We start from the raw sequence: 27833 nt of genomic DNA on the forward strand, positions 1-27833 counted from the left end.
GATTCCTATAGATCAAAGTTGTCCTCAATTGTTTCACCTAAAGTACTTTAAATGTAAATGAGGTGCCAGAGTGCATAAAACGGATCCAAATAGATCAATAAAGCAAGTAAAAAAAAAAAGATCCCAGAATCAAATGAGCCTTACTTATTTGTTTTATAGGTAAATAATGGAGCGTTGTTTATTAACCATATGTGACCTCATCGTAGCGTAGTAATAATACAGTGTTTGCGATGCACCGTTTATTTCAGCTCGTGTTTATATCGCTCCGTTCAGGCGAAGCTGCGGTGACTCTCTTTGCGTTGTCCGCGCGCCCGTGGTATAAGGTGTTGGTTACGTGCGCGCTCCCGACGCCGGACGCAAGTGACGCGTGTCAACCGCCGCCTGTTGGTCTTTCGCTCTCGGTTGTTGACGGTTGTTGCGAAAATGGCCTCGACTAACCGGAGAAGATGACGGTGTGGAGATTTCAGTTGACCGCCGAAGCGTCGTCTTTAAACACGTAGAATCATCTCGAAGTTACCCGAAACAAAGAGGACTTCTCCAAAGAGGCGAGAAGAAGAAAAAAGACCCACAAACCACCGCGTTTTATTACCCCCCCCCCCCCCTCCCGCGGCGCTGGCTGGCTCCGGGGAGCCGCTATGGAGGACATCAACTCGAACATCAACGCGGACCTGGAGGTGCGGAAGCTCCAGGACTTGGTGAAGAAGCTCGAGCAGCAGAACGAGCAGCTCCGGAGCCGGTCCACGATGCTGTCCTCCGCCGGGACCCACCACAGACCCCTCAGCGACGGCTACGACCCGTCGTCCCTGGCCGCGGCGGGGATGGCAGCCGGTCTGGCCGGCTTCCCCGGGGCGGGGTTCGTCGGCTACGGCGGGCAGCTGGCGAACAGCCGCTGCCGGAGCCCCCGGCTCTCCTACGACGGCGTCAGCTTCAGGAGGGCGTACGGGTACGACGACGACGGCGGCGGCGGCGGCGGCGGCGGCGGGGGAACGGCCGCCGGCGCCTCCCTGCCGGGCGGGAACTCACTTTTCTCGGAGGGCGTCGGGGTTTTCACGGACGAGGCGGAGACGTCGATCCTGGACGAGGTGGACATCTTAGATCTCGAGGACATGGACTGTCTCAACGAGGACGAGGACAGCTGGTGGGTGACACGTCTTTTCGGGGGGGGGGGGGGGGGGGGTGCGCGCGTGTGTGTGCGCGTGACAGCTGCTCTAAACATCACAAACTGCCGCTTCATCTTCCTCCATGTTCCGTCCGGCCCGCGCGCTCTCTAAAGGTGGTGTTTGCGGGTCACGTGGGTGCTGCCAAGCCCCATTCTCTGGATCATCGTAATATGCTAAGCTTGTCAATACAGCCATGACCTCATGCTACAGCCATGACCTCATGCTACAGCCATGACCTCATGCGTCTCAGCGGTCTGGACCCTGAAAGCCCTCCATCATCTGCGGGCCCCTGTTTTGTTGGGGCGTGTGATTTGAGTGTTTGTATTTGTTGTGTGTGTTAGTGTGTCTGTTTGTGTGTGTGTGTGTGTGTGTGTGTGTCTTGTGATCTGTGATCATGTCTGTGTTTGTGTGTGTGTGTACCTGAGGTCTCCATGGTTACACCATAAAGAATAACTGCTGTGTCATAAGCGGTCTTTCCTTGTGATAACGTGAAAGGAGCTTTGTGGACTCATGGTGTCGTCCCTGTTATCAGGCTCCACATGTTCCTCCTTTCATGCCCTGCTCTCCTTACTGTGTCCGCAATCAGCTGTTTTGACTTAGTCTGCTTAAAGAGACAAATCAGTCCAAAATCACACATCTGTCCTCCTGCATGTAGAGCGACATGTCAATCTGGACCGTTGTGGTTCATATGTCAGCCTTTACTCCACCATCACGCAACTTCATGTCACACTTTCTCTTTTTAGTAATGAACACGTGATCTGGGGCACTTCGCCCCCCAAAACGTCCCCGCGTCTCGCCCTTTGTGTTTCCTGTTGCCAGGGGCAACCACTTGCTGTTAGAGAGCCATTGGTCATACGGCTAATGGCAGACATGCAGACTTTATGTGTGTATGTTGAAGAAGTCTTTGAACTACAGATTGAGACCATAAAGTCATGTTTACAAAGTTTACTGAGGGAATAAATCAAGAAGTATTGATTCATCATAGACGTCTATGGGAGCAGAGGAGTCGCCCCCTGCTGGTCACTACACAGAATGCTGCTTCGAGATGTGAAGCGTTCAGAACGAGTCTTCTGCCTGGTTTTCCCAGGAGAGCCTTTGAGGTAGAAATGCAGTTTCTGTTTTTAAGGCATCATCTACTGGCTGGACATCACTGTAATGACAGGCCGTCCTTAGGAGACGATCCTTGAGGTCCGTCTCGTGGGGACGGGTGTGTTTGATTGACTTCTTCTATTATTATAAGCAACAAAAGGGCGTAGCATAAGGACGCTTACTGAAGCTATTCCAAAGGTGGGTCTCATTTGGGTGAAATCCAGCTGACTGCAGTGACGGAGCTCCGGGAGGCAGCACACAGCGCCTGAGTCCGAGCTGTAGGTGTGTTGATTTGTGTCTAAAATAATGAGAATATATCGACGAAGAAGAGCCAACACTCAGAAAGATGACGTGCTCATCAGTCGGCATGTTTCCCTAAAGTAAAAGACTTGTACCCCACTTGGTCCCCATCATTGGACCACGTCGGTACACCGCTCGCTCGTGCCCCGACCTCGTCAGGCCCACGGCTCCTTCTGCTGCCCTCTTTTTTGTTCGGATCGGATTGATATCTGGGATTAGCCGCCCGCAGCCCGACTCTCCAGCGCCTGTCATAGACTCCTGTAATCCCCGGAATAAGCATCGGATTGGCTTTGAAAGCGCCGCCTGCTCTTGGCCGTCAAGAGCCTCCTCCCCCCTCAACGTCCTCTGTCTCATCGCCAAAGCTCAGATTTCTCCTCCTCCCCCGTCGGCGCTCCTCGGTGGTGGAGGATAAACACAGACTATTTGTGTGGCCGGCGGACAGGAAGAACCGGAACGCCGCCTTATTTTTAAACCCTTTTATGCGCGTCCATCAGTATCAAGCGGGGTTGATGTCCTCGATCAATACAGCCAACTATGCACTTAACTCATTGCCCCCCCATAGTGATGCTGGCTCACTCTCAACGCCTGCCGCAGGAGCTGACTGTAAGCACCGTATCTGATAATGGCCTCACTGAAAAGTCCAAAAGAAATAAGCACCAGAAACGCCACCAATGGGCCCTGATGGGGGCCTGTCTGCGGCGTTTGGATGAGCTGGGCTCCTCTCGACCTGTCAGACGGTTTATGTTTACATGATGGTGCGTTTATGTGTATGCATTATAACGTGTTGACTGTGGGTGTGTGTGTGTGCGTGTGTGTCCTGCAGGCTATATGAGGCGAAGCTGGACAGTCCCATGCAGAAAGCCCAGAGTCCCATCGTGTGGTGCCGCCAAGCTCTCGACAACCCAAGTCCAGAGATGGAGTCCGCCAAGCGCTCGCTCATCCACAGACTGGACCTCACCATGTCAGGTGTGTGTGCGTGTGTGCGTGTGTGTGATTCAGTGTGCTCATGACGGTTTCTATCGATAGTTTAATTCCTTTGCTGTGGTAATTGAATTGTAATAACTTAAACCAGTATGTTTCTTAATCATGAACCAGTTTATTGTCTTACAGAAGCTCAGTAAAGAAGGACGCTAAATTAATTCTACAGAAACAAAGGTTGAAATCACTTGACTTTTTAAAGCCGACACACTGTTGATCTTTCTCGCATCCTTCCGTATGTCGGAGGTGCTTCTATCGGCTGTTTGGGAGTTTCATCGCGAGTACGAAGCTTCAGAAACGAAGAGACTTCTATAGAAACGTTCGCTCTCATTTGGCACAAATCTGTTGCAGATTAATGTCAACGGTCGATATGTTCACAATAGATCCTGTTTTTTGTGATCTCCATCATTCTGATCGCTGTCCGTTTGCACGTCGAGCCGTAAAAATGAGTCTGTGGAGCTCTTGAATCTGAATCCTCAAAGCAGTTCCTAGGTCACCATGACGACAATAGAAGCAGTAAATGTAGTTCTTCATGCCGATGAGCACAAAGTGAAGTCATGTGAATGTGGTGATGATTCTCCTTGTTGCTTAAAATCCTTTTGTTCATTTACGGTTTGCTCTGATGGATTTTTGTAACACAAGCTGAATGACTACAGCTCGCACACATTTATTTCTTCAAACCAACAGCACGGACGCAGGTTTCGTTCTGTAAACGCCGATAAGATGAACAACATCGAACAACATCTGTGTAAATCAGCAGTTTGATCACCTGATTGTGGGATTAAATGCCGGTTGAGGTTATATGTAGTATCTGACAGCAGAATGTGCGTGTGTGTGTTTTGTGAGTCTCTTCGTAAAGTGATGGTGAGACCTCCAAAGCTACGGACTCAGTCTTCCTCCTCTTCCTCCTTTGGCACTGGGTGAAGAACGATTGTTACTTCACACGCGGTCGAATATTTAACGTCGTACGGTTTTTATTTCTATTCACGCTAACAATCAAGGTCGCACACTGACGCTGGTACCACAAATACTAAAGCGACACCGTGCGTCTGTGAGGAGCTGCTCCATCAGCTGTTGATCCCCAGCAGTGTGTCTGTTGTCGTGTCACTTGAAAGGTTGTATTGTCTCTGCAGTGTCTCGTGCTGGTGACAGCTGGACCCTCAGTGTGTCTGAATATGTGCTTTCCTCGTTTCTCCGACAGACTCTAATTATAGTCGGGGGGCCTCAAGTGCTCGCAGCTACACTAAGGGGGGGGCGGGGGGGGTGGGGTCCACGTGACCGTCAGCCATTTGATCTGGAAAACAACCAGAACTCTGAGTAACAAACAAACAAACACTTTTACACATCCAGATGAAACTTGTTTGAACTCTTTTAATGAACCGACAAAGCTTTTAAAAGCAAGTAATTAAAATGTCTCTTTGACTTTATTATGAGCAATATAGGTGATTTATATATATAAATAAATCAATACAAAAATGCAAGTTAATTAAAAATAGATCAATATAATATATTTGAATATTAATTAAACAATGTATGTAGAAAGAAGTACATTTATTTTCATATTAACCTGCACATTTATTTGATTGTCTTACTATATTAAAGAAGGCTTAGGTTTATTATTTACCTACTGACGTGTTCACTGTGAGGCCAGTTTGAGGACGCCGTGTGATACGCAGATAAGCTCTTCGCTGGGTTGCGGTTGGGTGCTTATTTGTGGCGATGTCATCATTGATCGTATGTGAGGAGGACAACGTCCTCGTGATTGTGAGACAACGACCCGCTGGACACACTCAGAAGACACATCACCAGCAAACAAAAGGTTTTTGCAGCACCTTTGAGTCAGAGAGACGTTGTTGCCGCTCCGATAGGAGGTTTTATTTCTTTTGTTCATCCCGCTGCTCTGACAGCTGTTGGTCCGGGGGTCCGGGGGTCCGGGCGGGTTCCTGTTCAGTCACAGAGCTGCATTACTCGAGCTGTGACCTGTCGTTCACTTTGCACTGTGCTCGTTGTTCTTCTCCCTCTCGTCGATAAAGGCCTCCGTGTTCTTTCTCTTGTGGATTCCTCGGAGCTCTGAGGCGCTTTTCCTTTTCCTTCATTTAATGTCAGGCGGTTCTCTGCTGGCTCCTTTTGTACGTTTTGTATTCATTTATTTTGGGCCGGTGGAAACTACTGAGAACTTTCCACCGTTGAAGAGCAGCGGAAAATCCTCGTGGTGCGTTTGATGTCGCTGTGGATTTCCAGCCTTCTCTTCTCTCTCCTGCTGCCTTCTTGCCTGAGGATGTGAGGACGCTCTATTTTCGGCCCCTTCAGAAGGATCTGCGCCTCTTTCTAGAGACGGTAGAGATTCCTCCTGGTTTGTACTCAGGGTTGCAGCACACGCAGGAGAGCATTATTTAATCATTTTCCTTGTTGCCATCCACTTTTGTTCTTTTTTAAAATAAACCATCACACTTCACATTAACCATGTGAATTGATACCACTGCCATCCAATAATCAGTGATTGATAAAAAGAGGCCTGTTTCTGCACCGCTGGTCTCCCCCCGCTGAAGTTCATGCTGCTGCCAGAAGGTTGCAGATCCGGAGATGGTCCCTCAGGAGGGAACTCGACCCACAGGAGCCGATTCAATACGAGAACAGTGCAGACGCGTCAACGTGTCCAACGCCTGGACCGTTGATAAGAAAGACCTGTGGACACATTGACCTGTGATGCTGCCCGCCGTCATCTAACGACCTCCGTCCTGAAAGCAGGAAATGAGTCGGCATACTTTCACTTCCTGGCGCCTCCAGTGTTTTCTGAAATTAGATATTTAGTCCTCTGATTTAAAACAGGTCATTGAACGCCCCTCTGCAGAGTCTAAATGAGACGACTAAATGTCCCCTCGAGGACACGAGTCCTCCTTTTAGCTTCGAGAAGGAGGCGAGAGGTCATGTGACCGTGGGGGACTTCAAACGTCATCAAAGTGCAGATGATAAAAACGCATAAAAACAAGCTGGAAAAGTCCCAAACGTCTGTTTGCCACAGAGATTATTGTCTGCAAGAATCCGTCTTCACATCGGCTGTTTGGAGGCGTTTCAAAGTGCTCCGACGTTCCTCAGCAGAGTGGACATAAATAATGCAGCAGGACAGAGAGCACAAGAGGAGGAAGAGGAGGCAGCTTGGCCTCCATTCACCACCCAGCTGTGTGGACACGTCCAACCAGAGACACGTCCCATGACTGAGGCTGCTTGTGCGGCGCCGTTGAATGCTCGTATTGTTCAGTGATGATGTAGGAAGGGTCCATGAAGCCCCCGCTCGGCATACGGGCAAAAGGACTCCACCAGGCCCGAGCACACTGGGGGGCTTTCATGCAGCCGGGGACGAGACATCAGGCCTCATCGAGTCCTCAAAGGGGGGACAGTGTGTGGACGGAGTGTGTCAATCAGTCCGGTTACAGACGGTCTTACGTCTTTTTGTTTTTCACTGCCATCGTCATGGAGACGTAGAGGGAACTCACTGTGTTTGAGCCACTCACCTGCTCGTAGGCAGCTTCCTGCGGGCGTCGCCGTGACGACGGCCGGTAGGGAGGTGTGGCTCCTCCCCCCCGGGGAGAAAGAACGCTGATGATGTCGAGTTCTTTTCCTGGTCCGTCTCATTCTGATCAGAGTCGTTCAAAGATTCTTTGATAATGTATTTTACTACAATTTAAGTCAAACCAAATTTCATATATATTTATTAATGAATATAGAAAACATTCTTTGAGGCTCCACGTTGTTTTACTCATTGAACCTCTGTAAAAACACGGAAACAGGATCTGAACTGCGAACTGACAAATTGTGAATGGATGCTTCTGGTTTGTGACCCTGCAGCCAACAAGCGCAGGAGTCTGTATGGAAGCCCCTACGCCCAGCAGAGCTACGCCCAGCAGAGCTACGCCCAGCAGAGCTACGGAAGCCCCTACGGCACCAACGCAGCCAACAGCCCCTTCAGCAGCGGCTTCAACTCCCCCTCCTCCACCCCCAGCAGGGGGCCCGTCGTCAGGCAGCAGCTGATGGGCAGCAACGCAGGTACGTCTGTCTTTGTCTCTCCGTAGTTCACCACCAACTCAACTACACAACGACGTGTCGCTAATGGAGTCCCCCCTCCCCCCCCCAGCTCATCAGCGGAACACGGCGGCGGAGAGGAACCCCCCGGCGGTGAGCCCGCAGTCGTCGGTGGACAGCGAGCTGAGCACCTCTGAGATGGACGAGGACTCGGTGGGCTCGTCCAACACCTACAAGCTCAACGACGTCACTGATGTGCAGATCCTGGCGCGCATGCAGGAGGAGAGTACGTACTTTATTTACTATCTCCTCTGATCATGTGATCATCGCCGTGGTTTCCTCTCCTTCTTCTCATGTTCAGCTCTGAACTGCATCAATACTCCGGGTTTTACTAATTTAGAACCAGGTTCTGGGGGGGCCGGAGCTTCCTCTGTAGCAGCCGTCTTGTCTCCGGTGTCACCGTGTCCGTGTCCCTCAGGTCTGAGACAGGACTACGCGGCCACAGCGTCCCGCCGGAGCTCCGGCTCGTCCTGTCACTCCCTGCGACGCAGCACCTTCAGCGACCAGGAGCTGGACGCGCACAGCCTGGAGGACGAGGAGGAGGCGGTGCACCCGGCCTTCCACCTGCCCTCCAGTCGCTTCAGCCCCTCCCCCCGCCACTCCCCCCGCGCCTCCCCGAGGAACTCGCCGCGCTCCCGCTCCCCCGCCCGCTCCATCGAATACGGCCACGGCCGCGGCTCGCCTCAGCCCGTCATCAGCCGCCTGCAGCAGCCCCGCCACTCGCTGCAGGGCCACGCCCACGAGCACCAGGCCAACGCCGTGAAGAACGAAGGTGAGCGAGACGCGCCCCCCCCCCCACTGCGCGGGACTTCTGGTCATCCCGCTAAATCGCTGTTGTTGTTGTTGTTGTTGCAGAAAAACTGCGTCGCAGTCTTCCCAACCTCACGCGAGCCTCGGTGGCGGCGGCGGCGGCCCAGAACTCAGAACCCGTGAAGAACAGCCGCAGCTGCGAGTCCAACCTGCAGGTGCAGAACGGAGGCTCCTCCCCTCGACACCAGAGCCAGTCCGCCAGTGAGTGTTCAGACCTGCAGCCGAGGCCGTGCGTCTTTCCATCGCAGCGGCTACCGGCCCCTCGGTGATGTCACCGCGTGGTCAGCTGACTTCCTGCGTTCGGCCGTCCTTCTGGCTGCACCTGCAGAACGACGGCCCGGCGCTTCGGGCCTTTCTGAGAAGCCTCGTTGTCTTTGATCGCTTTCGGTTCTCTGATCCTTCCCTCCGCTCGCTCGCTCCGCCTCGTAGCGCCGGACCGTGACGCAGCCCCACGGACGCCGTTTAGATTCGAGGGTTCGATGTTTTATGAGAGCTCCTGTAGAGGGGGGGGGGGGGGGTAAAGTTAATGGTGCTTAATCTGGGAACGAAATCCATCTACAAGTTACGGATACGCAGAGGTCAGAGGTCGGGTTTCAGCTGCTGAGACCCAGCGTGTCTTTAACTCGTCTCCATGCGGCCGGATCTTCACTGCTGAATCTGCAAACACTCTTTTCATCTCTTGCACGCTTCTAACGTCCTGTTTCTGACTCTTTGGCTGGAACCTCAAACCTCTGCCTTCTTTTCCGCGGAGAGCCGGCGTGACAAAGCTGAGCTCTGCTGCTGCTCTGGAGCCCCCTAGTGGCCCCATGCTGCACCTGCGGGCTGCAGCATGGGAGCCCCCTAGTGGCCTCATGCTGCACCTGCGGGCTGCAGCATGGGAGCCCCCTAGTGGCCTCATGCTGCACCTGCGGGCTGCAGCATGGGAGCCCCCTAGTGGCCTCATGCTGCACCTGCGGGCTGCAGCCCTTCCTGCCTCCTCCAGTAACGCTGTTGGTCTCCGGTGGGGAGGAAGTCTGCCCCCCCAGTGATGAAATGTCCCTGTGTCCGCAGCAGCAGCAGCTCAGCCCCCGGGACACTCGACCCCCTCTCGCTCCTCCCCGACACCCAAACAGCTCCTTCAGAGGCCGACCGCCCTGCGAGGTAACGGCCCGCCCTCAACCAGCTGGAGGCCGCCAGGTCACATGCACGACTTACTGCACCCTGACGGTGCACAGAGAGGGTGGAGATCACTGGTTCCCAACCTGACGGGGGAGGGGGTCACCGTCGCCCCACGGGGGGGAGTTCCTTCTCCGTCGTTTAGAATATACTGTTAGTCTCCGTCTCAGAATTTGATCAATTTCTGTGAAGAAAACTAAGAATAACTTTAAAAGCGTTTTTTAAAGTTAAAAGTTTCATCTGGAAGAATAAAAATAACATAAAAGATAAAGATGGTAAATACAGAGAACTGTTTTCAACGTTAAAGACAATTAATGGAAAACTAATCAGCTCAAAAGTCATCAGGCTCATTTGACACAAACTTCCTGCAGTTATTTCGTCATTATTTGTGTCAATTGATCAGTTTTCTGAGGGAGCTCGGACGTGGACACGAGCAACTGTTTTGACGGTCAAAGGTCAAAGGTCGAAAGCGATGCCTCAGAAAGGCCTTTCATCCAGCTGGAATCACAAAGCCTGTTCATTTAGTCCATAACTAGTAGTTCATATGCATCTCATGCTAAAGTCCAACATGATGATTTTTCCCTTTTATTCAAATTTAAGAAACACTTTTGAATTTCTTTCATTTTCAAATCAACCATCACCTTAATTGATAATTGCGGCTCTCATTGCTCCCAGTGTTGTTTTTATTGCTTGTAATGGCCTCGGGACAGCAGGGGGGTCAGAGAGCCCCCGCCCTCTGAATTAAGGCCTCTCTCTGTTGTCTTCGTCTAGTCCCACTCTCCTGTTGCTTTGGAGAAGAAGGTGATTTCAGTGAGTATTCACTGGCGGTTTCCTCCTTTTATCCCGAGTATTGTGATTGTGAATATATGACGTATAAATATAGATATATCTATATATGTAATTAAATAAATGTAGATAAATAAATATAGATATATCTATGTAAATAAATAAATATAGATATATCTATATATGTAATTAAATAAATGTAGATAAATAAATATAGATATATCCATGTAAATAAATAAATATAGATATATCTATATATGTAATTAAATAAATGTAGATAAATAAATATAGATATATAAATGTAAATAAATAAATATAGATATATCTATATATGTAATTAAATATATATATATGTAAATAAATATATATGTAAATATAGATATATCTATATGTATATATTGCCTGCTGTCGTGTTTAAGTGCAGGATGTGTGCGTCGCCCCGTATGACGTCGTCTGTGATGTGGTTGAGAACATGTTTCCGTGTCCGATGGATGTTTAGTGTTTGTTTGTGTCGTGTTTCTAAGAGTTGAAACTAACGTGACATCTCCCCCCCTTCATCCCCCCCCCCCCTTCCCCTCCCAGTCCCGTCGCCCAGTAAGCTGCGCACTCCGGCCACGCCGTCGCCGCTGGCCCTGAGGCAGCCGCTGAAGGCCACGTCCAACCCAGGTTCCGCCCCCTCCACGCCCACCCGCTCCCTGGCCGCCCCGCGCAGCGGCCTGCCCCGTCCCAGTGCGTCTGCGGGGGGGGGGATCCCTCTGCCGCGCAGCAAGCTGGCCCAGCCGGTGCGCAGGTATGTCCCCGCAGGGTCAATGATCAACAGTCACTGTAGATCAATTCTTCACCTCCTTCTGAATGAACGCTGCTCGATGTAACCGGAATGTCCTCCTCCTCCTCCTCCTCAGGTCTCTTCCGGCTCCTCGGTCCTACGGCACTGCAGGAGAAAACTGGAGAGAAGGTTGTTACTGAGGGGGGGGGGGCAGCAGGGAGGCGAGCTCTACAACATGACGGCACTTTATCTACCCGGAGAGACTCTGTCAGATAAACACATGTATATACAGTCAGAATTAAACGCATGGTGCCCCCCCCCCCCCCTCACACACACACTGCACCCCCCCCCCCCCCCCCCCCCCCACCACCCAGGTGGCTCTGGGGGGCTCTGGCATGTGAGCAGACCGCCCAGAAAAAATGCCAAAGAAACCAGCTGGGCCAACAGAGGACACGTCTCCTGCCTCGGTTCCACATCACGTCATTACCCCCCCCCCCCCCGAATGTCCGCAGCATTTCTCTTTAAGCTCTGTGTTCAACAGATGTGGGTGAGTGATCTCTATGATGATGATCATGATCATGATGAAGGTGAAAGTGTCCCCTGGTTGGGGGGGAGGGGTTGACGGTAATTGCCCCCCCCCCCCCCCCCTCCACGTTTTAAGAATATTTTCCTCTTGTGGAATCAGCCAGAATGTATGCACAAAGATTTTGGGGTAAAAATAATTATTTATTGAAATTATTTAACGAACAAACATCATCAGTGTTTTTGAAGATTTCAATTGTGAAAAAGAGAAAAGTGTCGACTTTCACCAAAGCGTTTTACTGTTAGTGGAGACAAACTTTTTCCCCTTGAAGGACGTTTGTCGGCTTAAAAACCGCTTGATGCTCTTCACCCCCCCGTCTCCCCCCATAACCCTGAAGCTGATTCCACGCCTGGAAACAAATACCTTGACTGAGACTCTGCTGGCGCCGCTCATCAGGGGGCAGCAGCTCTGAAACTAGTGCCTATAATTTAAAGTTTCACTCGTTCTTTATCACTTTTGTGCCAATTTCTGTTTTGCCTCGATTTATTTGCTTTTTTGTTCTTGGAATGAAACAAATTGCATTTGTTATTGCTTTAAGAAATCTGCCTTCATATTTATATATCAAATGACTCATTCTGTAAATGAAAGTATTTATTAAAGAGGTGCCTGTCAAAGCTCTTATTCAGCGGGGAAGCAAACGTTGCAAAAGGACAAACCACACTTTTTGTGTGAAATTCTTTTGTTATTGAAACTTTTTTTTATATCCACAGCCATGACATTCAGTTCCTCCAGTGTAAAGTCACATTTCAAAATAAAAGCTGAAAAGTTACTTGCAGTCCATCTGTTTATTCTGTAATAATGAGTCATCATTACGTACTAAACAAATGTATAAATATGACAAATGCACATGAATGGAGAAGGTTTTTGCATTATGTAAATAGAACATGTTCTATTATATGTTAGTGTATATACAGTAAATGAATAAATTAAATAAATGAAAAGTGACCAAATACATAAAACTGCAAATAAGTGGAAGAAGGACCTTTAAGTCACTAAAAACACACAAAAGAACATTTGTTAACATTTGTTTCCGGTGTCGAACCTTCAATCTGCTTTTTTTAATTTAGTAATGGATGTCGACCACCGGGCGAGTGACGTCACGTCAATGACTTTATGCGTCATAAAGCCGCTTGAGATGAAGGTGACACACGCAGGACACATCTTTAGCTTTGCGTGGCTGGAGTCCCACATTGGTCAACGGGGGGGGGGGGGGGGGGGGGCTGAAGACGTGACGTCAGTCACCCCCCCCCCCAACGCACACAACGACTCATTGTCACAATCATTTTATTAAAACTACACGTGACCATAAAGTATGCGAGGATTTGGTGCGTAAAACGCGCGCACTGCTCCATGAATCCAACAGCAGGCAACGCAAACAACCCGGACGCAGATGTTCGGTGTGTAAATATAAAAGCTTCACCTTCCGTCTACATTCTAATTGTTTTAATTCTACAAGCAAACAGAATATTCCTCCAACGGAAGGATGAGAAAGTGAGATCATCGCATTGATGTTCTGGGGACCTTTCCTCCTCAGTACCGGGCGCCTCGTTGATTGGTCCATCCGCCCCCTCTGCGCGTGCCCGTGTGCAGACCCCTCCAGCTGTGTGCGTGTCACCGGGAGCCAATCCGTGGCCCCAGTCCGCCTCGCAGAGCGCATCCGCGGTCTGGCCCCATCCCGTCCCCCCGACCACGGAGCGCTGCTTCTCCTCAGTGCCGCTGCGCCGCTAGCGGAACCGTTTTACGCGCGAGCCTCCGCCTCTCCTGTTGCGCCATGGAGAACTCCAGCCGGCTGGGCGGCGACGCACAGCGCGCTGGCTTGGCAGACTTCACGTCGGGCACCTCGACACAGGTCGCGGATCCTCCAAAGGGCGCCGCCGTGGCGGGACTGGTGGCCGTCCTCCGGGAAGGCGGCGCGTTCCGGGCCGCCGCCGGAGCGGACTTCATGGCGGCTCCGCCGACGGAACCCCCTCACCTGGTGCCCGCCTTCTGGGATTCGCCGCTCAGCCACGGCATCAACGTGTTCGTGGGACTTGTGCTGTGCTTCACCATGCTGGGGCTGGGCTGCACGGTGGACGTCAGCCAGCTCGGGGAGCACGTGCGCAGACCCATCGGGGTGCTGCTGGCGCTGGTGTGTCAGTTCGTCATCATGCCCTTGGTGGCCTTCCTGTTGGCTCTCGCCTTCTCTCTGGACGATGTGGCGGCGATGGCCGTCCTCCTCTGCGGCTGCTGCCCGGGGGGAAACTTATCCAACATCCTGTCTCTGCTGGCGAACGGGGAGATGAACCTGAGGTAGATATACTGTACTCGTGTACGGAGAGCTATGAACCACCAGGTCGGTCAATATTCAGCCAATGAGGCACTGGAGGAACCGGGACTTTGGCACGACATCACGCACAATGAGACGCTCCTCGGGACAACGTGATGTTGGTGTCAAACATTGTGAGCAAACATCACGTCTTTGCCCTCCTTCTCCCCAGCATCGTCATGACCATCTCCTCCACCCTGCTGGCCCTCGTGCTGATGCCGCTGTGCCTGTGGATCTACAGCCGGGCCTGGATCAACACGCCCGTGGTCAACCTCATGCCCTTCGGGGCCATCATCCTGACCCTGTGCAGCACTCTCATCCCCATCGGTTTGGGGGTGATGCTGAGGTACCGCTACACGCGCGTGGCAGACATTGTTTTAAAGGTAATTCGAGATAAATCTCTTTTCATCAATGAGATGAATTATTGTGTTACGGCTCATTTGGACCTTTTAGAATTTCAGTTGAGGAGGAACATTTTCCCCAAAAGCGCAGTGCGGATTTCCCTGTGATGAGGGGGGGGGGGGGGGGGGGGGGACAGTGACATCAGAGGCTCTATGACCGGAAGAGCTCCTCCCCCCCAATGTGATAAAAGCCACCCGAGGGGGGGCGCGTCATGGTTACAACAGTGATGCTTTCATGCTCATGACGTCTGCGCTCACATGAAGATGTCAAAGTGTAGTTTAATTAAAGGGTCACAAGCGATGTCACCATATGGATTCTCATGAACATGTTTTGTTTTCATAAAAGTAAAGGAAATGCGTAAAAGGTTTCGTAAAAAAAAAAACAGCGTATTTTCAAATGGTACAAAGATTTTAAAAAAAAATCCTAAAACAGGCCGGTTTGGTTTGAAGCGAGGACGTTCACACCAGGAGGCTCACCGGCACCACGCTGCCCCTCCACGGCCAAGAAGCACAGTGACTGCAGAGCAATACGATGGCATGTCAGAAAAACATCATAAAGAAGTCGTAGTACAGAAAATGGTTACGAAATAGTAATTGTATGTACAGTAAAAAAAAAAAAGTAATATCACAGCATGTCATTTAAATTCAAGAACAAGACAAAGTCCTACATAGAAGTGCTGGGAAACGATTACCACCTTTTATCGCGATTAATCTCACGATTAAACTCTGCCGTGCCTTTGGGCGTAAACAGGTTGTGCCGGAAAGCATCTACGTTACGTATCAAATACGGGCCGATTAAAATGGAGATGTGACTTGACATTAGTGCGGCTGACGTCACCACAACAGCTACGCGTCATCGAGCTCACGGATCTGAGACGAGTTTTACAACAGTGCGATTAATCTACCGATCGGTGAGTCAGAAACTATTTCAGGCTTAATAGTGACTTGATGAATGAATGCCGACAACGAGCCACTTGCCTTCATATCAGCAGCGTGTGTTTTCATTCACGCGTTGAACATAATAACGGAATCAATAACGTTCGGTTGCGAAAGCTTCTGTTGGCACTGCTCCAAACAGACTTTATTTTTCGGCGATCGCCACGGAAACACAAGTGTGTGTGTGTGTGTGCGTGCGTGTGTGCGCCGTGCTTGTGCGTAACGTTTTGACGCGTTACCCTAAACAACAAATCCGGTAATATTTACTTTCATAACTCGGTGCCTCTTGCTGACGTCACTGGTGGAGTCGTGTATGAAAACACAAATAAGCTGCTTTTTATCAGCAGTTCAAATATAAAACCAAAGCTGTTATCGTGTTATAACATGTTATAACACGTTATAACATGATAACAGATCACCTGTTTAGCTCTATGCATCAATGATCCATGTCCAGGAGGACAGAGGTGTGTGTGTCCCTCCAGGTGACGGGTGTGTGTGTGTGTCTGTCCCGGCAGGTGTCCCTGTGGTCCCTGCTGGTCACCCTCCTGATGCTCTTCATCCTGACGGGCGCCATGCTGGGCCCCGAGCTGCTGTCCGCCATCCCGCCCTCCGTCTACGCCGTGGCCGTGCTGATGCCGCTGTGCGGCTACGCCGCGGGCTACGGCCTGGCCGCGCTCTTCGACCTGCCGCCCAGCAGCCGCCGCTCCGTCTCCCTGGAAACCGGCTGCCAGAACGTGCAGCTGTGCACCGCCATCCTGAAGCTGGCGTTCCCCCCTCAGCTGGTGGGGGGCATGTACATGTTCCCGCTGCTCTACGCGCTGTTCCAGGCGGCCGAGGCCGGCGTCTTCATCCTGGTCTACAGGACGTACCGGGAGAAGGTCCTGCACAAGGCCGACCCCCTGAGGGACGGCGGGGACGTGACCTACCAGCGCTTTCAGGACGACGACGACGACGTGGAGCCGTCTTATGGCGCCGTGACGGTGCGCGACCCGAACACCATCGTGTTGGACCCCTGCCCCCCCGACCCCACCCCCGTGTGACGGGATCCAGGAGAATAATCGTCATCACCAAGAGGAACCTGGAGGACAGGAGATGATGTCATCACGCTTCATGTGTTCAGTTTAACAATTCAACGCAATAACCTGGACGGGACGTCCCGAGCCGAACACGGTGTCCTGACCCGGCCAGTAACACTATTGACAGACGATGATGTCATGTTTTCTGGTGATTTAACAGAAATAAAGTAAGCGTTAGCTCCTTAACCTTTACAACCAAATACGGATTTAATTCTGAAAGTTAAAACTGTTGAAACGAGACTCGTAGACGGAGGCGAACGCCGGTGAATTATCCGCGCGCTGGTAGTGTCCTGACCCGGACAGGCGTCCTTCGTCACCGCAAACACGCTTTTTTTCCCCGCGGAGATTAAACATTGATTAAAGCGCCGCCAAAACGACCATCAATGATGTCACCATATGCGGGAACCCAATTCTGGCCTTTCAAAATAAGATACCCCGCTTCAACACCTGAAAATAGTGCAATAAAAGCTTTTTCCTTCATCTCGTCGAAGTTAACTTTCCTGCAGCGGTGAGACGTTTGACACACAGATTCGTCGACGTGTATGAATTAACGCTTTCAAGGCGATCAATGAAAAGAATCCCGGAAATCCCGGGTCAGGAAACCGTTAGATCTGTAGAACAGAGTTTCTCCTCGAAGAATCACACATAAATGTGATTGGTCATGAATGTGTTCTTTCATTTGTTGTAATTAAATTATTTAGCATGAAAACAAAAACGTGAAAATCAAGAAGTCGAGAAGAGAAAAGTCAGTGGACTGAAACTTCGACCTGTGAAAGTCACATTAATCCTGAAAGCCAAACGAACGAGCAGCTCAACATGTACAATATGTGGATATGAAGAACTAATGTAACCGCTAAATAAAAACGTGTAAAAGACGCTGGTTCTTCTTTTTACCGAATCACTCTCAAGTCAGTCTGAATTCATAAATTCTATTTGTCGTCCTCTGCAAAGCGTTTGTATCGTTTTCAACCTGATTTCATGGATTTGTTTAAACTGATCTCGCTGAATCCTGCTTCTGACAGACTATGAAACAGATCATTTTTATCCGTAAATCCACACGATTCACTGTCCTGCGTCCTGTGAAACTTCCTTCCTCATTTCATCTGTTTGATTTGTCCTTTAATACTTTTTATTTACTAAGTGATTTCTCACCTTTTATTTGCTGCTTTATCGTCGTCCTCGTTCTCATCAAGTCCAACAATCATTTAAAGGATTCTGACGAGTTATTTCATGAACGTTTATCCTCCCGCACGCCGGATATTCTTCTGATTGTTTCCGGTCCCACACCTGAGACTAATTAGGCCTGATGGGGGGGGGGGTCTACTTAAATGGCTCCCCCGGCAGCTCCGGTTGGATGAGCCAAAAATGGCAACGTATGGTGACGAGTCAGGAGACAGTTATTTGTATTCATCCTACGGCCCGTACGCGGGCAGATACCCGCGGGCCAAAGACGCGGGGTGGAAGTACAAGACCTACCTGTCCCCCTACGGGGACACGTCGGACGCCTTCAACAACCACCAGCGCGCGCAGCTCAAGTCCATCTTATCGCAGATCAACCCCAAACTCACCCCGCGGCTCCGGAAGGCCAACACCAAGGATGTGGCGGTGCAGGTCAACCCGAGGCGGGACGCCGCGGTGCAGTGCTCCATCGGCCCGCGGACCCTCCTGGCCTGGAAGCGGGACTCCCGGAGCCGCAGGCCGCCGGAGCCCGACAAGGCGCCCGGAGGAGGCGGCGGCGGCGGCGGCGGCGGCGTGCGGTACCCGCGCACCCTCGCGGTGTACTCGCCCGTCGCCTACAGGAGCGTCACCTCCTTCCTGGTCGATGAAAACAACAACAACAACAACGACAGCAGCGTTGCAGAGGGCTCGTGCGGTGACGCGCCGCCCGGAGAGACCCCCGCTGACCCGCCGGACACCGGGGGGAGGCGCGGCGGGAGGAAGAGCGAGGCCGCGAGGCCCCCGGAGCCCCGCGACAAGACCGAGAGCCAGCAGGGGGGCGAGGAGCCGCCGCTCACTGCGGAGGGGTCAAAGGGCAAGGCGCGCGTGCGGTTCCAGGTGAGTTCCGTCACGTGATTCACGGGTTTGATCGCGAGGAACCGGGTTTAAATCCTCAAAGGTACAATTAATACTTTATTTTCATATAAAGAATATTTAGAAAAAACGCTGTATTGTGTACTGTTCTGTATTTGAAAGGATTAAGTAAATATTTTATATATAATCCAACTCTGACATTAGGCTTTTTATTCCGCATTCTGATTTAAAATTCTAAACGTCAACCTGGAGGATTTCTTTTTGCGTCAGATTTACTTTTAAAAACTTGTTTGAATGATTTTGGGTTTTTCTTTCATGAAATGTAACTAAATTGTCGTAATGAACAATACTTGAACGCCCCCTGGGTCTGCTCTCTCCTTGTAAACTGTTATATAATTATATATAAGTTGGCAGATAGTATGAGGCCGCTTCCTTTCTACTTCGGGAGCTTTTACTGAGATTGGAAGTGAATTTAATGATCAATGATCGTCACACCGGAAGCCACCGGAGCTTTGCGTTAAACTCTTGGACTGTTTCCTTGTCGTGCGCTCAGTTCCTGGAGCAGAAGTACGGATATTATCACTGCAGAGCGTGCAACCTGCGCTGGGAGAGCGCGTACGTGTGGTGCGTTCAGGGAACCAACAAGGTGAGCGCGGCCCCGTTATTTCCATAACTGCTTTGTTCCATCTGGAGTGATGAACGGAACCTCCACTGCTGTTGGTCCGTAAAGTCCGCGTGCGCGCGCGCTGTGTTGCAGGTCTACTTCAAACAGTTCTGCAGGAAATGCCAAAAGGACTTCAACCCGTACCGCGTGGAGGACATCACGTGCCACGTAAGCGCGCTCACGATCTCTGCAGCAGGCCTCGCGTGCCAAGTCTAACCAAACTCTCCCCTCCAGACGTGCAACAAAGCGCGCTGCTGCTGCGCCATGACGCAGCGCCACGTGGACCCCAAGCGGCCGCACAGACAGGACCTGTGCGGCCGCTGCAAAGGCAAGCGGCTGTCCTGCGAAAGCACCTTCAGCTTCAAGTACATCATCTAGACGTCCGGACAATCCCACCAACCAAACACCTTTTATTATTTCATGCAACGAATCTCAACATTCGTTTCCAGACTTCATTTCATGCCTGTTTTGTGTTGATCGGATTAAACGCCACGCACATTTGCAATATAATAAATGGCTGCCTTGCATTCTGTGCTATTATTTATGCTCTGCAGATCCTTTAATTATCAAGTGGTACACCAAATAAAATGTTCCAACGACCGATGCTTTCAAATGTTGAGAATTCCGCTGAGCGGGAACACTGGTACAAATTAAAGGATTTCACTAAAAATCATGTGTTGGTAGTGGTACATGTACTTTTTAAATTATAACCTGCTCAATTTTCACCTGTCGGATGTAGTTATGAAACTGCACACAAGATTAAAAAGATGGGTGTTAAATCAATAAAGGCTACTAAAACTCTGCGTGCAGGATGGGAACATGAAGTATACTTTTATTATACAATTTGAATGGCTGGTTTAATCTTTTTAGGAAAATAGTTGTCACAACACCATCTAAGCTGAGCAGCAAAACCGTCCCGTCAGGTTTTGAGAAACTTAATGGAAAATGACAATTTCAGTACTTAAGGGTAAAGACACCTACGTTATGTTTCTGGAGTAATTGGTTCTTAAAGACCTACTCGACAATCTTTAAATACTATTGTCACAGCCCCTGTATACTTCCAAGTGGTGATTAGAGCATCTGTAGGCTGCATAAGCGTTTGGCAATTTCCTGTAATGTCAGATGTGCGGTTTGAGCAGTTCTGCCGCTCCCATTGACGTAGAAGCCTATTTGTGCTGCGCAATTAAGTATCAAAAGCTGCAATTTCACCACATTTGCTGAAATCCGTCTGGATTTCAGCAAGATGGCCTTCAGATACAGCGAGAAGGTCCTGGGGATCAGGTTGGTGTTGATTGCGTCGCGGTTTGAAGATGGATGGATGTCTTTTACGGTTCATAAGGAAACACTTCTATCCACAGCTGTATGATTAGTTTATTTATCCAGAGAGAAGGCTGGTATGTGAGTAAAGAAAAAAAAAGGTATAATGCACCTCCACATTAAAACATCTTGCAGGAAAATAATTAAATAACAGCATTCAAATGTACCAGACAAGCAGGAGGAATGAGTACAGTGACGTGTTACAATGTGCCGAGACCGGATCTCCCAGCAAAGCGCAGCTTCGACTGTTTCTCCCTCCAGGAAAAAAAAACGTAACAGGATGAGGGGGGGTTGCTTAGCAACGTGATTAAAAAAAAAAAAGTCAGAGGGTTTCGGCGGGCCGATCACAGTGGAGGAGAAGGAATGCATATGACTGGTTTGGATCAGAGCGGGAGGCGGGGGGGCGTCATCAGACCCCCCAAACAATCGCCTGAGGGGCGGATGAACACTCGTCACTTCCTGCCGGATCAACAGTGCATCACAAGGGGAGAAAAATACTGGTTTTACACTTTCTCTAAAATATATACAGAGTAAAATAAGTTATGTTTCCATAAGGTCGATATGCACGTAGAGTCTCTAAAGAAAGCTACTTATTTGGTTAAAGCGGAGACCGGTCCTCTCAGAGCAGATCAATAAACCAATATATATATATATAGATTTCTCTTTTTACACTCCCTGAAAGGCAGAACGTCTCCCACAGGGCTACAATGTTAAATATCCTAACATTTTACAACCTAGGATGTTAGCTCTAATAAAAAATACATTTCTCAAGAAAATATTCTCGCAGTGCTTTTTTTTTTTTCCTCTTTCAAGCATGCGTTTGAAAACGTTTTAAACAAGGTGTTTTATTCTCTCTCCCGTGTTCTGCGTATGAATCTTGCCGGCGTGTCATCACACACACACACACACACACACACACACACACACACACGCTCCCCATGCTCCCATGACCCCCCCGGCGCCCCCCCCCCTCTGGAGGAGGAGCCGTCAGGTTCCATCCGGCAAAGAAACCCTGAAGCTAAACAGAAGTCAGCGCTTTTCTTCCCAGAAAAAAAAAAAACACCACACGACTTTATTGCAACTGAATTCTGCAGGTCGGCTTCGTCCGGGAAAAGACGTCAGCCCGAAGCATTCATACGCGCAACACATCTATATGCACATAGATCTATAGATATGGACATCTATAGATCTATAGCATGTAGATGTATAAATAAGGAGTCAGTTATTCCCACTCATCCGTTAGCCCTTTATAGGTGGAGTCTCTCTACAGCTGAGGTGAGGTCTGTGTAGAGCGATGGGGGGGGGGGGGGGGGGGGGTGTCACAGTCCGGTGCTGACCCCGAGGGCCTGGACGGCCTGCGCCCGGCCCAGCGCCTCGCGGATCTGCAGGTTGAGCTCGGTGAGGCGGGCGCTGGCTGGGCTGAGGTCCCGGCTCGGCCCGACCACGGCGAGGCAGCCCGTCTGGCCCAGCGTCTGGTGGCGGAAGTAGATGTGCAGGAGGGTCTGCACGGCGTCGTCCGCCTCGCTGCCGAAGATGTCGCTGGGCCACAGGGACCTGCAGAGGTCGAATGAGTGGAACACTGAATTGGGGTCCGACATGCGGGCGAGGATTTCTTCGGACTTACTGAACTGCCTTTGGTCAGGTGGGCGCTCACCTGAAGACTTTGACCTGGGAGAGGGCGGAGCCAAAGTCTCTGGCTCTCAGCGTCTCGATGAGGGACTGGATGGCCGTCTCGGTGTTGGTCTGAGGCGACTCCGTCATGCACACGTCCTCCGGGCCGTCACTTCCCGTCTCCGCGTCCTTCAGACAGCTCTCGAGGACGGTGAGCTCCTCGGACATGTTGGTCACCTTAACGCGACGAGATCGATGTCAATGACCGTTACGGCGCACACCAAATATTAACCTCATCGCTCCACGTACAAAAGGTTCAACTCCATCAGGTACAAATCGGATTAAAGCCCCAGCAAGACGGAGCAGCGCGTCTTAAAGGGACAGTACGGCGGAGTCAGTGACGACTTCACTTCTCAAACAAGCTCTGAAGTTCTGGCCGAGCAGCAGAGACCTGCGTGAATGCTAGAAGCCGCGTTTTATTGTTTTACGGCGTTGATTTGACGCAATAGCAGCAGCAGCGGCCTGCTCCTGATTCTGAGAGAGACTCGAGCCGAGAGGACGAGGACTAAAGCGTCTATGGGTTCAACGTGCGTCAGGAACCAGGTCTCACCTCCGCCTCCCTCTTCATGGTGTCCACCCTGCTGATCAGCTTGCAGTAGGCCTGGAAGAGCAGCAGCAGCTGGAAGTGCAGCTTGTAGAGCCGCCGGCACAACTCCAGCTCCTGCAGGCACAAACACAAGGGGGGGGGGGGGGGTGGGGTCACGTGAGGGAAGGACTTGACGATCCAGTGAGTAGGGGGGGACGGGGGTCCTGGGTTAGAGACGTGGGACGAGATGAGCGGGTTAAAATGTGGGGGCCGTCTGGTCGAGTCTACCACTAGTAGGATTAGTCATCCCTGGGAGCGAGTGACCCGGAGGTGATTGCTGGGAGGTCAGAGGTCACACGCTGATCCAGGAGAACGTGATTCGAACAGGTGGAGATGGAACCAAACATGCAGAAGGACGGGGGTCTCGATCCTGACCGGTGACCACGTCTACAGGCACATGCAGCCTTAAGAGTCCCTGTGGCGATCTGGTGGAGGTCTAGAGGGGACCAGGACCAGACTGGTTCATATCTGGGCTTTGGCCGGTCACGTGACACCGAGTGTCTGTGTAAACGCAGTCACTGAGACAGAACCACGTCTTCATCCCTCTGCAGACCATCAGGGTCCAGAGCAACGCCGCTGCATCACTGACAGCAGCAGCAGGAGGAACGAAAGCACCACACGGGGGGGGGGGGCTTTGTTACATGACCAATCAAGGCAGAGATGCAGAGGAGGGGGAGTTGTGGGGGGGGGGGGGGGTGTTGCCAACAGTGCAGGTGTGACAGCGATGAGATGGTCAGCGTTTTGTCTAAATGTCATTATGAGTCTATAACATGAGAACCACTTACTGCTAGAGTTTCCATTTGCTAAGCAAAGAAGGACACACACACACACACATACACACACAACAAACAAAACAGAAGAAGATCAAGAATTAGTGAGCTTTAACAAGACAACAGAGACACGCAGGGGGCGGAGCTTCTATCGCCTTACCCCTCGACAGGTGAGCTTAATGCAGGGAGTGTGTGTGTGTGTGTGTGTGTGTGTGTGTGTGAGAGAAAGGATAGATGAGGCTATGACGAGGAGTAAAATAGATCTGGATGTGTTGCTTTTGGGACGAATTAGTGCGTCAGTTTATTTTTGTCTGGGACACAAAACAAGACTCTAGATGGAGGTGGACGTAGTCATGGTGACCTCACTCGGTTTGTGGACTGATGAACAGGAAGTGACCACATATGGACCGATGAGGACGTAGAGACGCTGTATACGTCTCTGCTATCTGTCAATCAACGTGTAGCCCCACCCTAAAGCGTCCCCTGCTTTATGGCCTGTTTGACTCTAAATGGACCATCAGTCACTAAATGAACATCATGCTGCATGAAGACGACTGGAAACTAGAGACTGAGACCATGAACTCATGTTTATAATGTTTACTGAGGGAATAAATCCAGAGAGAAGTAGAGTCATTTCCTCATAGACGTCTATGGGAGCAGAGGAGTCGCCCCCTGCTGGTCACTACAGAGAAGTAGAGTCATTTCCTCATAGACGTCTATGGGAGCAGAGGAGTCGCCCCCTGCTGGTCACTACAGAGAAGTAGAGTCATTTCCTCATAGACGTCTATGGGAGCAGAGGAGTCGCCCCCTGCTGGTCACTACAGAGAAGTAGAGTCATTTCCTCATAGACGTCTATGGGAGCAGAGGAGTCGCCCCCTGCTGGTCACTACAGAGAAGTAGAGTCATTTCCTCATAGACGTCTATGGGAGCAGAGGAGTCGCCCCCTGCTGGTCACTACAGAGAAGTAGAGTCATTTCCTCATAGACGTCTATGGGAGCAGAGGAGTCGCCCCCTGCTGGTCACTACAGAGAAGTAGAGTCATTTCCTCATAGACGTCTATGGGAGCAGAGGAGACATTCAAAACTACAGTGTGTAACGACAAGACAAACCTGTTGTCAGTGAAAACAAACATGACTCCACTGAATAAAATAACAGCAGCTTGAGATCCGTTGGGATCAGAAGGAGCCACGTGGTCGCTGAGAATCTCTTCACAGCGGATATCTGCTGCTCATCAACTCGCACGAATCCACATCTGTTTGCGTAAGAAGCTTCTCCACAGCGGAAGAACAACGGTCATTCTGCTTAACTTAATTACACACAAATCCTTCTACTGCTGCAGTAAAACAAACTGCTACTTGAATACAGGAAAAAAGTCTTGGACAGATCCTTTTACTCTCAAAGTCTGACAGAGTCGTGTTAGAAACAAAGGAGACAGCGGGTGGACTTAAACCAGTCGGCGTGGAGCTCTACCTGTGCGTGAGTGTTGGGTCCTTGGCCGCCATCTTTGTCCCCAAATGTTTTCCTGCAGTTCTCCAGCCACTGCGGGGTTGAAAGGTCAGGGGTCAAAAGGGACAAGAGGGAGACGTTAGGCTGCTGCTTTGTGTCTACATGTGTGATGGTAAAGAGGGGGAGGAGGAGATCTAATAAGAGTGCTGTACTTAGCGAATTAAAGGAGGCCTGTTCCACAGCACGCCATGCCATCCGGCCCCCCAGGGACCCCAGGGACCGCTGCCCGTCTCATTCGATTAGCGGCCTGCATCCCAGAACCCTCTGCAATCTCATCTCTTTAACCTCCCCCCTCCTCCCCCCTCTCACAGCTTCTCCGGCCTTCCATAAACTGATTTAAGAGCTGCGAGGGTTATTTTTATCCCTTGAGCGGGGGGACGGGGACGGGGGACGGGGGGGGGTGCTAGCGATGCACACTGGCTCCCTGTGCTCTGCTGATGAGACAGACTGCACTCGTCTCCTACAGCATCAGCCATTTGTCTCCCAAGTCCAAGGCCTCACATTCACACGCAGCCGAGGCCGTCTCAATAATTCATGGGGGGGTCAAAAGAGACTTACAGCTTCGGCTGCCTCCCTCTTGGCGTTGTAGGTGTCCAGATGTTCCTGCAGCTCCAGCACACTAAACTTCAGAGTCTCCAAGAGTCCACAAGAGACGAGCTGCAGCGAGACGCGGGACGCACGTTATCCAATCATCACGTGTGTGTGTGTGTGTGTGTGTGTGTGTGTGTGTGTGTGTGTGTGTGCGCGCGCTTGAGCTCACCGTCTCGGCGTCCAGCAGCACGGTGGGACACTGCGAGCGCGACGTCATGACCTCCAGCGAGCTGAGGAACTGGTTGCCCATTCGCTGCAGCCGCTCGCCGAGGAAGCGGACGGACGCGTGCGTGATGCAGCCGAACTTCCTCTGAATGTTCTGTTTGGATTAAAACGGGAGACGGTGGAATTAAAGGACGGCGGGCGGAGGTCGGGGCGCCGGGGGCGTAGCGGGCGCTCACCTGGAAGAGCCTGGAGAACACGTGGAAGGTGTAGACGGCCGAGGAGCCGTCCGTGTCCGACAGCATGTGGTTGACGTGGCAACGCCAGGCGTCCTCCTCGTCGTCGTAGGCGACGGGCTGGAATGCTGCCAGGATGGCGGAGAGGAACGGCGAGGGGGGGGGAGAGGCCTGGATCTCAGGGAAGCAGTCTGCGTCCCCTTCATCCTGACTGAAACACACACACACACACACACACACACACACACACACACACACACACACACACACACACGTGAGCAACTATCCAACGTCCCCTCAGTGAAGGACGAATGTAAACACACACACACACACACACACATCTTCCTCGCTGCAGTATTCTGAGAGCTCTAATCTACTGCAGTGCTCCAGCACAACAACAACATGTGAGCTATTAGCATTTAGCATCACGCAAACGTCCGTCCACACACACACACACACACACACACACGCACACACGCACACACGCACACACGCACACACACACACACACACACACACACACATACTCACAGGCCTGTGGGACCAAACAGCCTGAAGAAGCAGACAGAATAGAAGTATCTGAAGCCGGCGCTGCCGAGCGCTGCAGCAGACACAGTCTCCGTCCTCATCCTCACCCACAACTCCCGCTTCTCTCCCCCTCCCTCTCCCCCTCTCCCCCGCCTCGACTAGCAGCAATAGCGCTGCACACGCGTCCCACACGGGGAGCTCGACATCAACTCGTACGCATAGTTTTGCCCCCCCCAAAAAAGGAGAAAAACAGCAACAGGAAGCTGGCAACACAAATCATCATTACGTAGAATAAAAGATGGTTTGTGCCACGCTGCTTTCAGACAATCACGCGTGTGCCGATGACACGCGTGTGCCTGCTCGGGTGACGTTTCATTCAGCAGCCACAACCAAGAACGATTGTTTTACCGGCTGAGACGACGTCAGCTGTGATGCATTGTGGGAGCGTTGCCGTTCTTAAAAAGGTGCACTATGAAACCTTTTAAATTAAATGTAAAAAACAAAACCCACATGTGCGTTAAATGTGAGAAAAACTTAATTTTTCCCTCAACGAGACGACATGCGGCTCTGATAACTGAAAACACACGGATCAATCAATGAAGCGCTTGCTGAGCTCAATGTGATGCTTCTTGATGTTTCTCCATCGTTCCAACTGCTTCGCGCTGCTTTCATTGTGTTTCTCTGTGAGCATAAACACCTCGTGACCCACGAACTCCATCGATCCGATGGATCGGACCCTCGGTCGTGGGGGGGGGGGGGGGCTCACCTGGACATGCTGGAGAAGTCGGCCTCCTCTTCCTCGCAGCGCTCGTCCAGCTCCCTCAGGGCCTGCGTGGCGTCCTCCTCCCAGCCGGAGACGCCGGGGGGGTCCGGGTCCGGCTTAGTCTCTGGCGGCATGGGAGAGGGCGCCGTCTGGGACTCCTCCTCGCACAGGGACCCCGGTGGAGTGTCTGTGGCCGGCGGGGGAGGGGGGGCCGGGTCCAGGTCTTCCTGGGGGTCCTGTGGCTCACACAGCTCCGAGGGGTCAGAGGGCAGAGGGGGGGCGCTGCAGAACCCCGTGTCCTCGCTCACGCTGCTGCTCAGCTCGTCCGCCGCCGTCCCGCTGACGTTGTCCTGTAAAACCGGCCGGGGGGGTTAAACATTACGTGTTATGATTGTGAGCCTGGTGTCCTGCACGAGACATTACTGCCAATACATCGTTCAATAAATAAACCATATATATAAATCATTTTACATACAGGTGTTCGTTTGTCTCGAGTCATATTTACGTAGGAGGATTCTAACTAATTACCTATTTGATGACTAGATTAACAGACTTTAAAGTCGGCGCCTTTTCACGAGAGCCT

At 51.2% G+C, this 27833-nt stretch overlaps 4 protein-coding genes and 1 long non-coding RNA gene across 28 annotated transcripts in view; 3 read left to right on the forward strand and 2 right to left on the reverse strand.

Moving 5' to 3' along the window:
• Positions 1-635: 635 nt before the first annotated feature.
• On the forward strand, positions 636-12476 carry slain2 (SLAIN motif family, member 2). Of its 6 annotated transcripts, none has more exons than XM_078108807.1 (10): positions 636-1138; positions 3373-3515; positions 7374-7571; positions 7660-7833; positions 8026-8379; positions 8463-8618; positions 9468-9557; positions 10344-10382; positions 10941-11148; positions 11261-12476. In XM_078108807.1, the coding sequence occupies exons 1-10, from the start codon at positions 636-638 to the stop codon at positions 11322-11324; spliced, it is 1929 nt and encodes a 642-aa protein (XP_077964933.1). In that variant the 3' UTR covers positions 11325-12476. The 6 variants fall into 6 exon arrangements, with proteins under 6 accessions (XP_077964933.1, XP_077964934.1, XP_077964935.1 ...); XM_078108808.1 differs by having other exon boundaries at positions 9471-9557; XM_078108809.1 differs by lacking the exon at positions 10344-10382.
• An 865-nt stretch (positions 12477-13341) lies between these two features.
• slc10a4 (solute carrier family 10 member 4) lies at positions 13342-17300 on the forward strand. Its single transcript, XM_040185232.2, has 3 exons — positions 13342-13996; positions 14185-14395; positions 15865-17300. The coding sequence occupies exons 1-3, from the start codon at positions 13479-13481 to the stop codon at positions 16387-16389; spliced, it is 1254 nt and encodes a 417-aa protein (XP_040041166.2). The 5' UTR covers positions 13342-13478; the 3' UTR covers positions 16390-17300.
• Positions 14675-18127, reverse strand: LOC144411502 (uncharacterized). The gene is made up of 2 exons (XR_013468688.1): positions 17994-18127; positions 14675-16427 (listed from the first exon to the last, which is right to left on the reverse strand). It is a non-coding gene; the product is annotated as an uncharacterized LOC144411502 (long non-coding RNA).
• zar1 (zygote arrest 1) lies at positions 17715-19790 on the forward strand. The gene is made up of 4 exons (XM_040185233.2): positions 17715-18480; positions 19010-19102; positions 19214-19288; positions 19355-19790. Exons 1-4 carry the CDS (start codon positions 17791-17793, stop codon positions 19496-19498), a joined length of 1002 nt encoding a protein of 333 aa, XP_040041167.2. The 5' UTR covers positions 17715-17790; the 3' UTR covers positions 19499-19790.
• A 683-nt stretch (positions 19791-20473) lies between these two features.
• The window catches only part of fryl (furry homolog, like), a 47467-nt gene continuing 40107 nt past the window's right edge, over positions 20474-27833 (reverse strand). For 13 of the 19 annotated variants that reach the window (XM_078108785.1, XM_078108782.1, XM_078108787.1 and 10 more), the window contains 9 exons: positions 27254-27600; positions 25963-26170; positions 25731-25880; positions 25529-25627; positions 24935-25003; positions 23480-23497; positions 22659-22769; positions 22092-22285; positions 20474-21991 (listed from right to left, as the gene is read on the reverse strand). In XM_078108785.1, the coding sequence (XP_077964911.1) occupies positions 21757-21991; positions 22092-22285; positions 22659-22769; positions 23480-23497; positions 24935-25003; positions 25529-25627; positions 25731-25880; positions 25963-26170; positions 27254-27600 (1431 nt within the window). In that variant the 3' untranslated portion in view covers positions 20474-21756. The remainder of the gene's footprint in view (positions 21992-22091; positions 22286-22658; positions 22770-23479; positions 23498-24934; positions 25004-25528; positions 25628-25730; positions 25881-25962; positions 26171-27253; positions 27601-27833) is intronic. The other 6 variants (XM_078108788.1, XM_078108779.1, XM_078108776.1 and 3 more) reach the window with 1 other exon arrangement.

This window comes from Gasterosteus aculeatus, chromosome 8 (assembly GCF_964276395.1).
Source record: "Gasterosteus aculeatus chromosome 8, fGasAcu3.hap1.1, whole genome shotgun sequence".
NCBI classification, from domain to species: Eukaryota; Metazoa; Chordata; class Actinopteri; order Perciformes; family Gasterosteidae; genus Gasterosteus; species Gasterosteus aculeatus.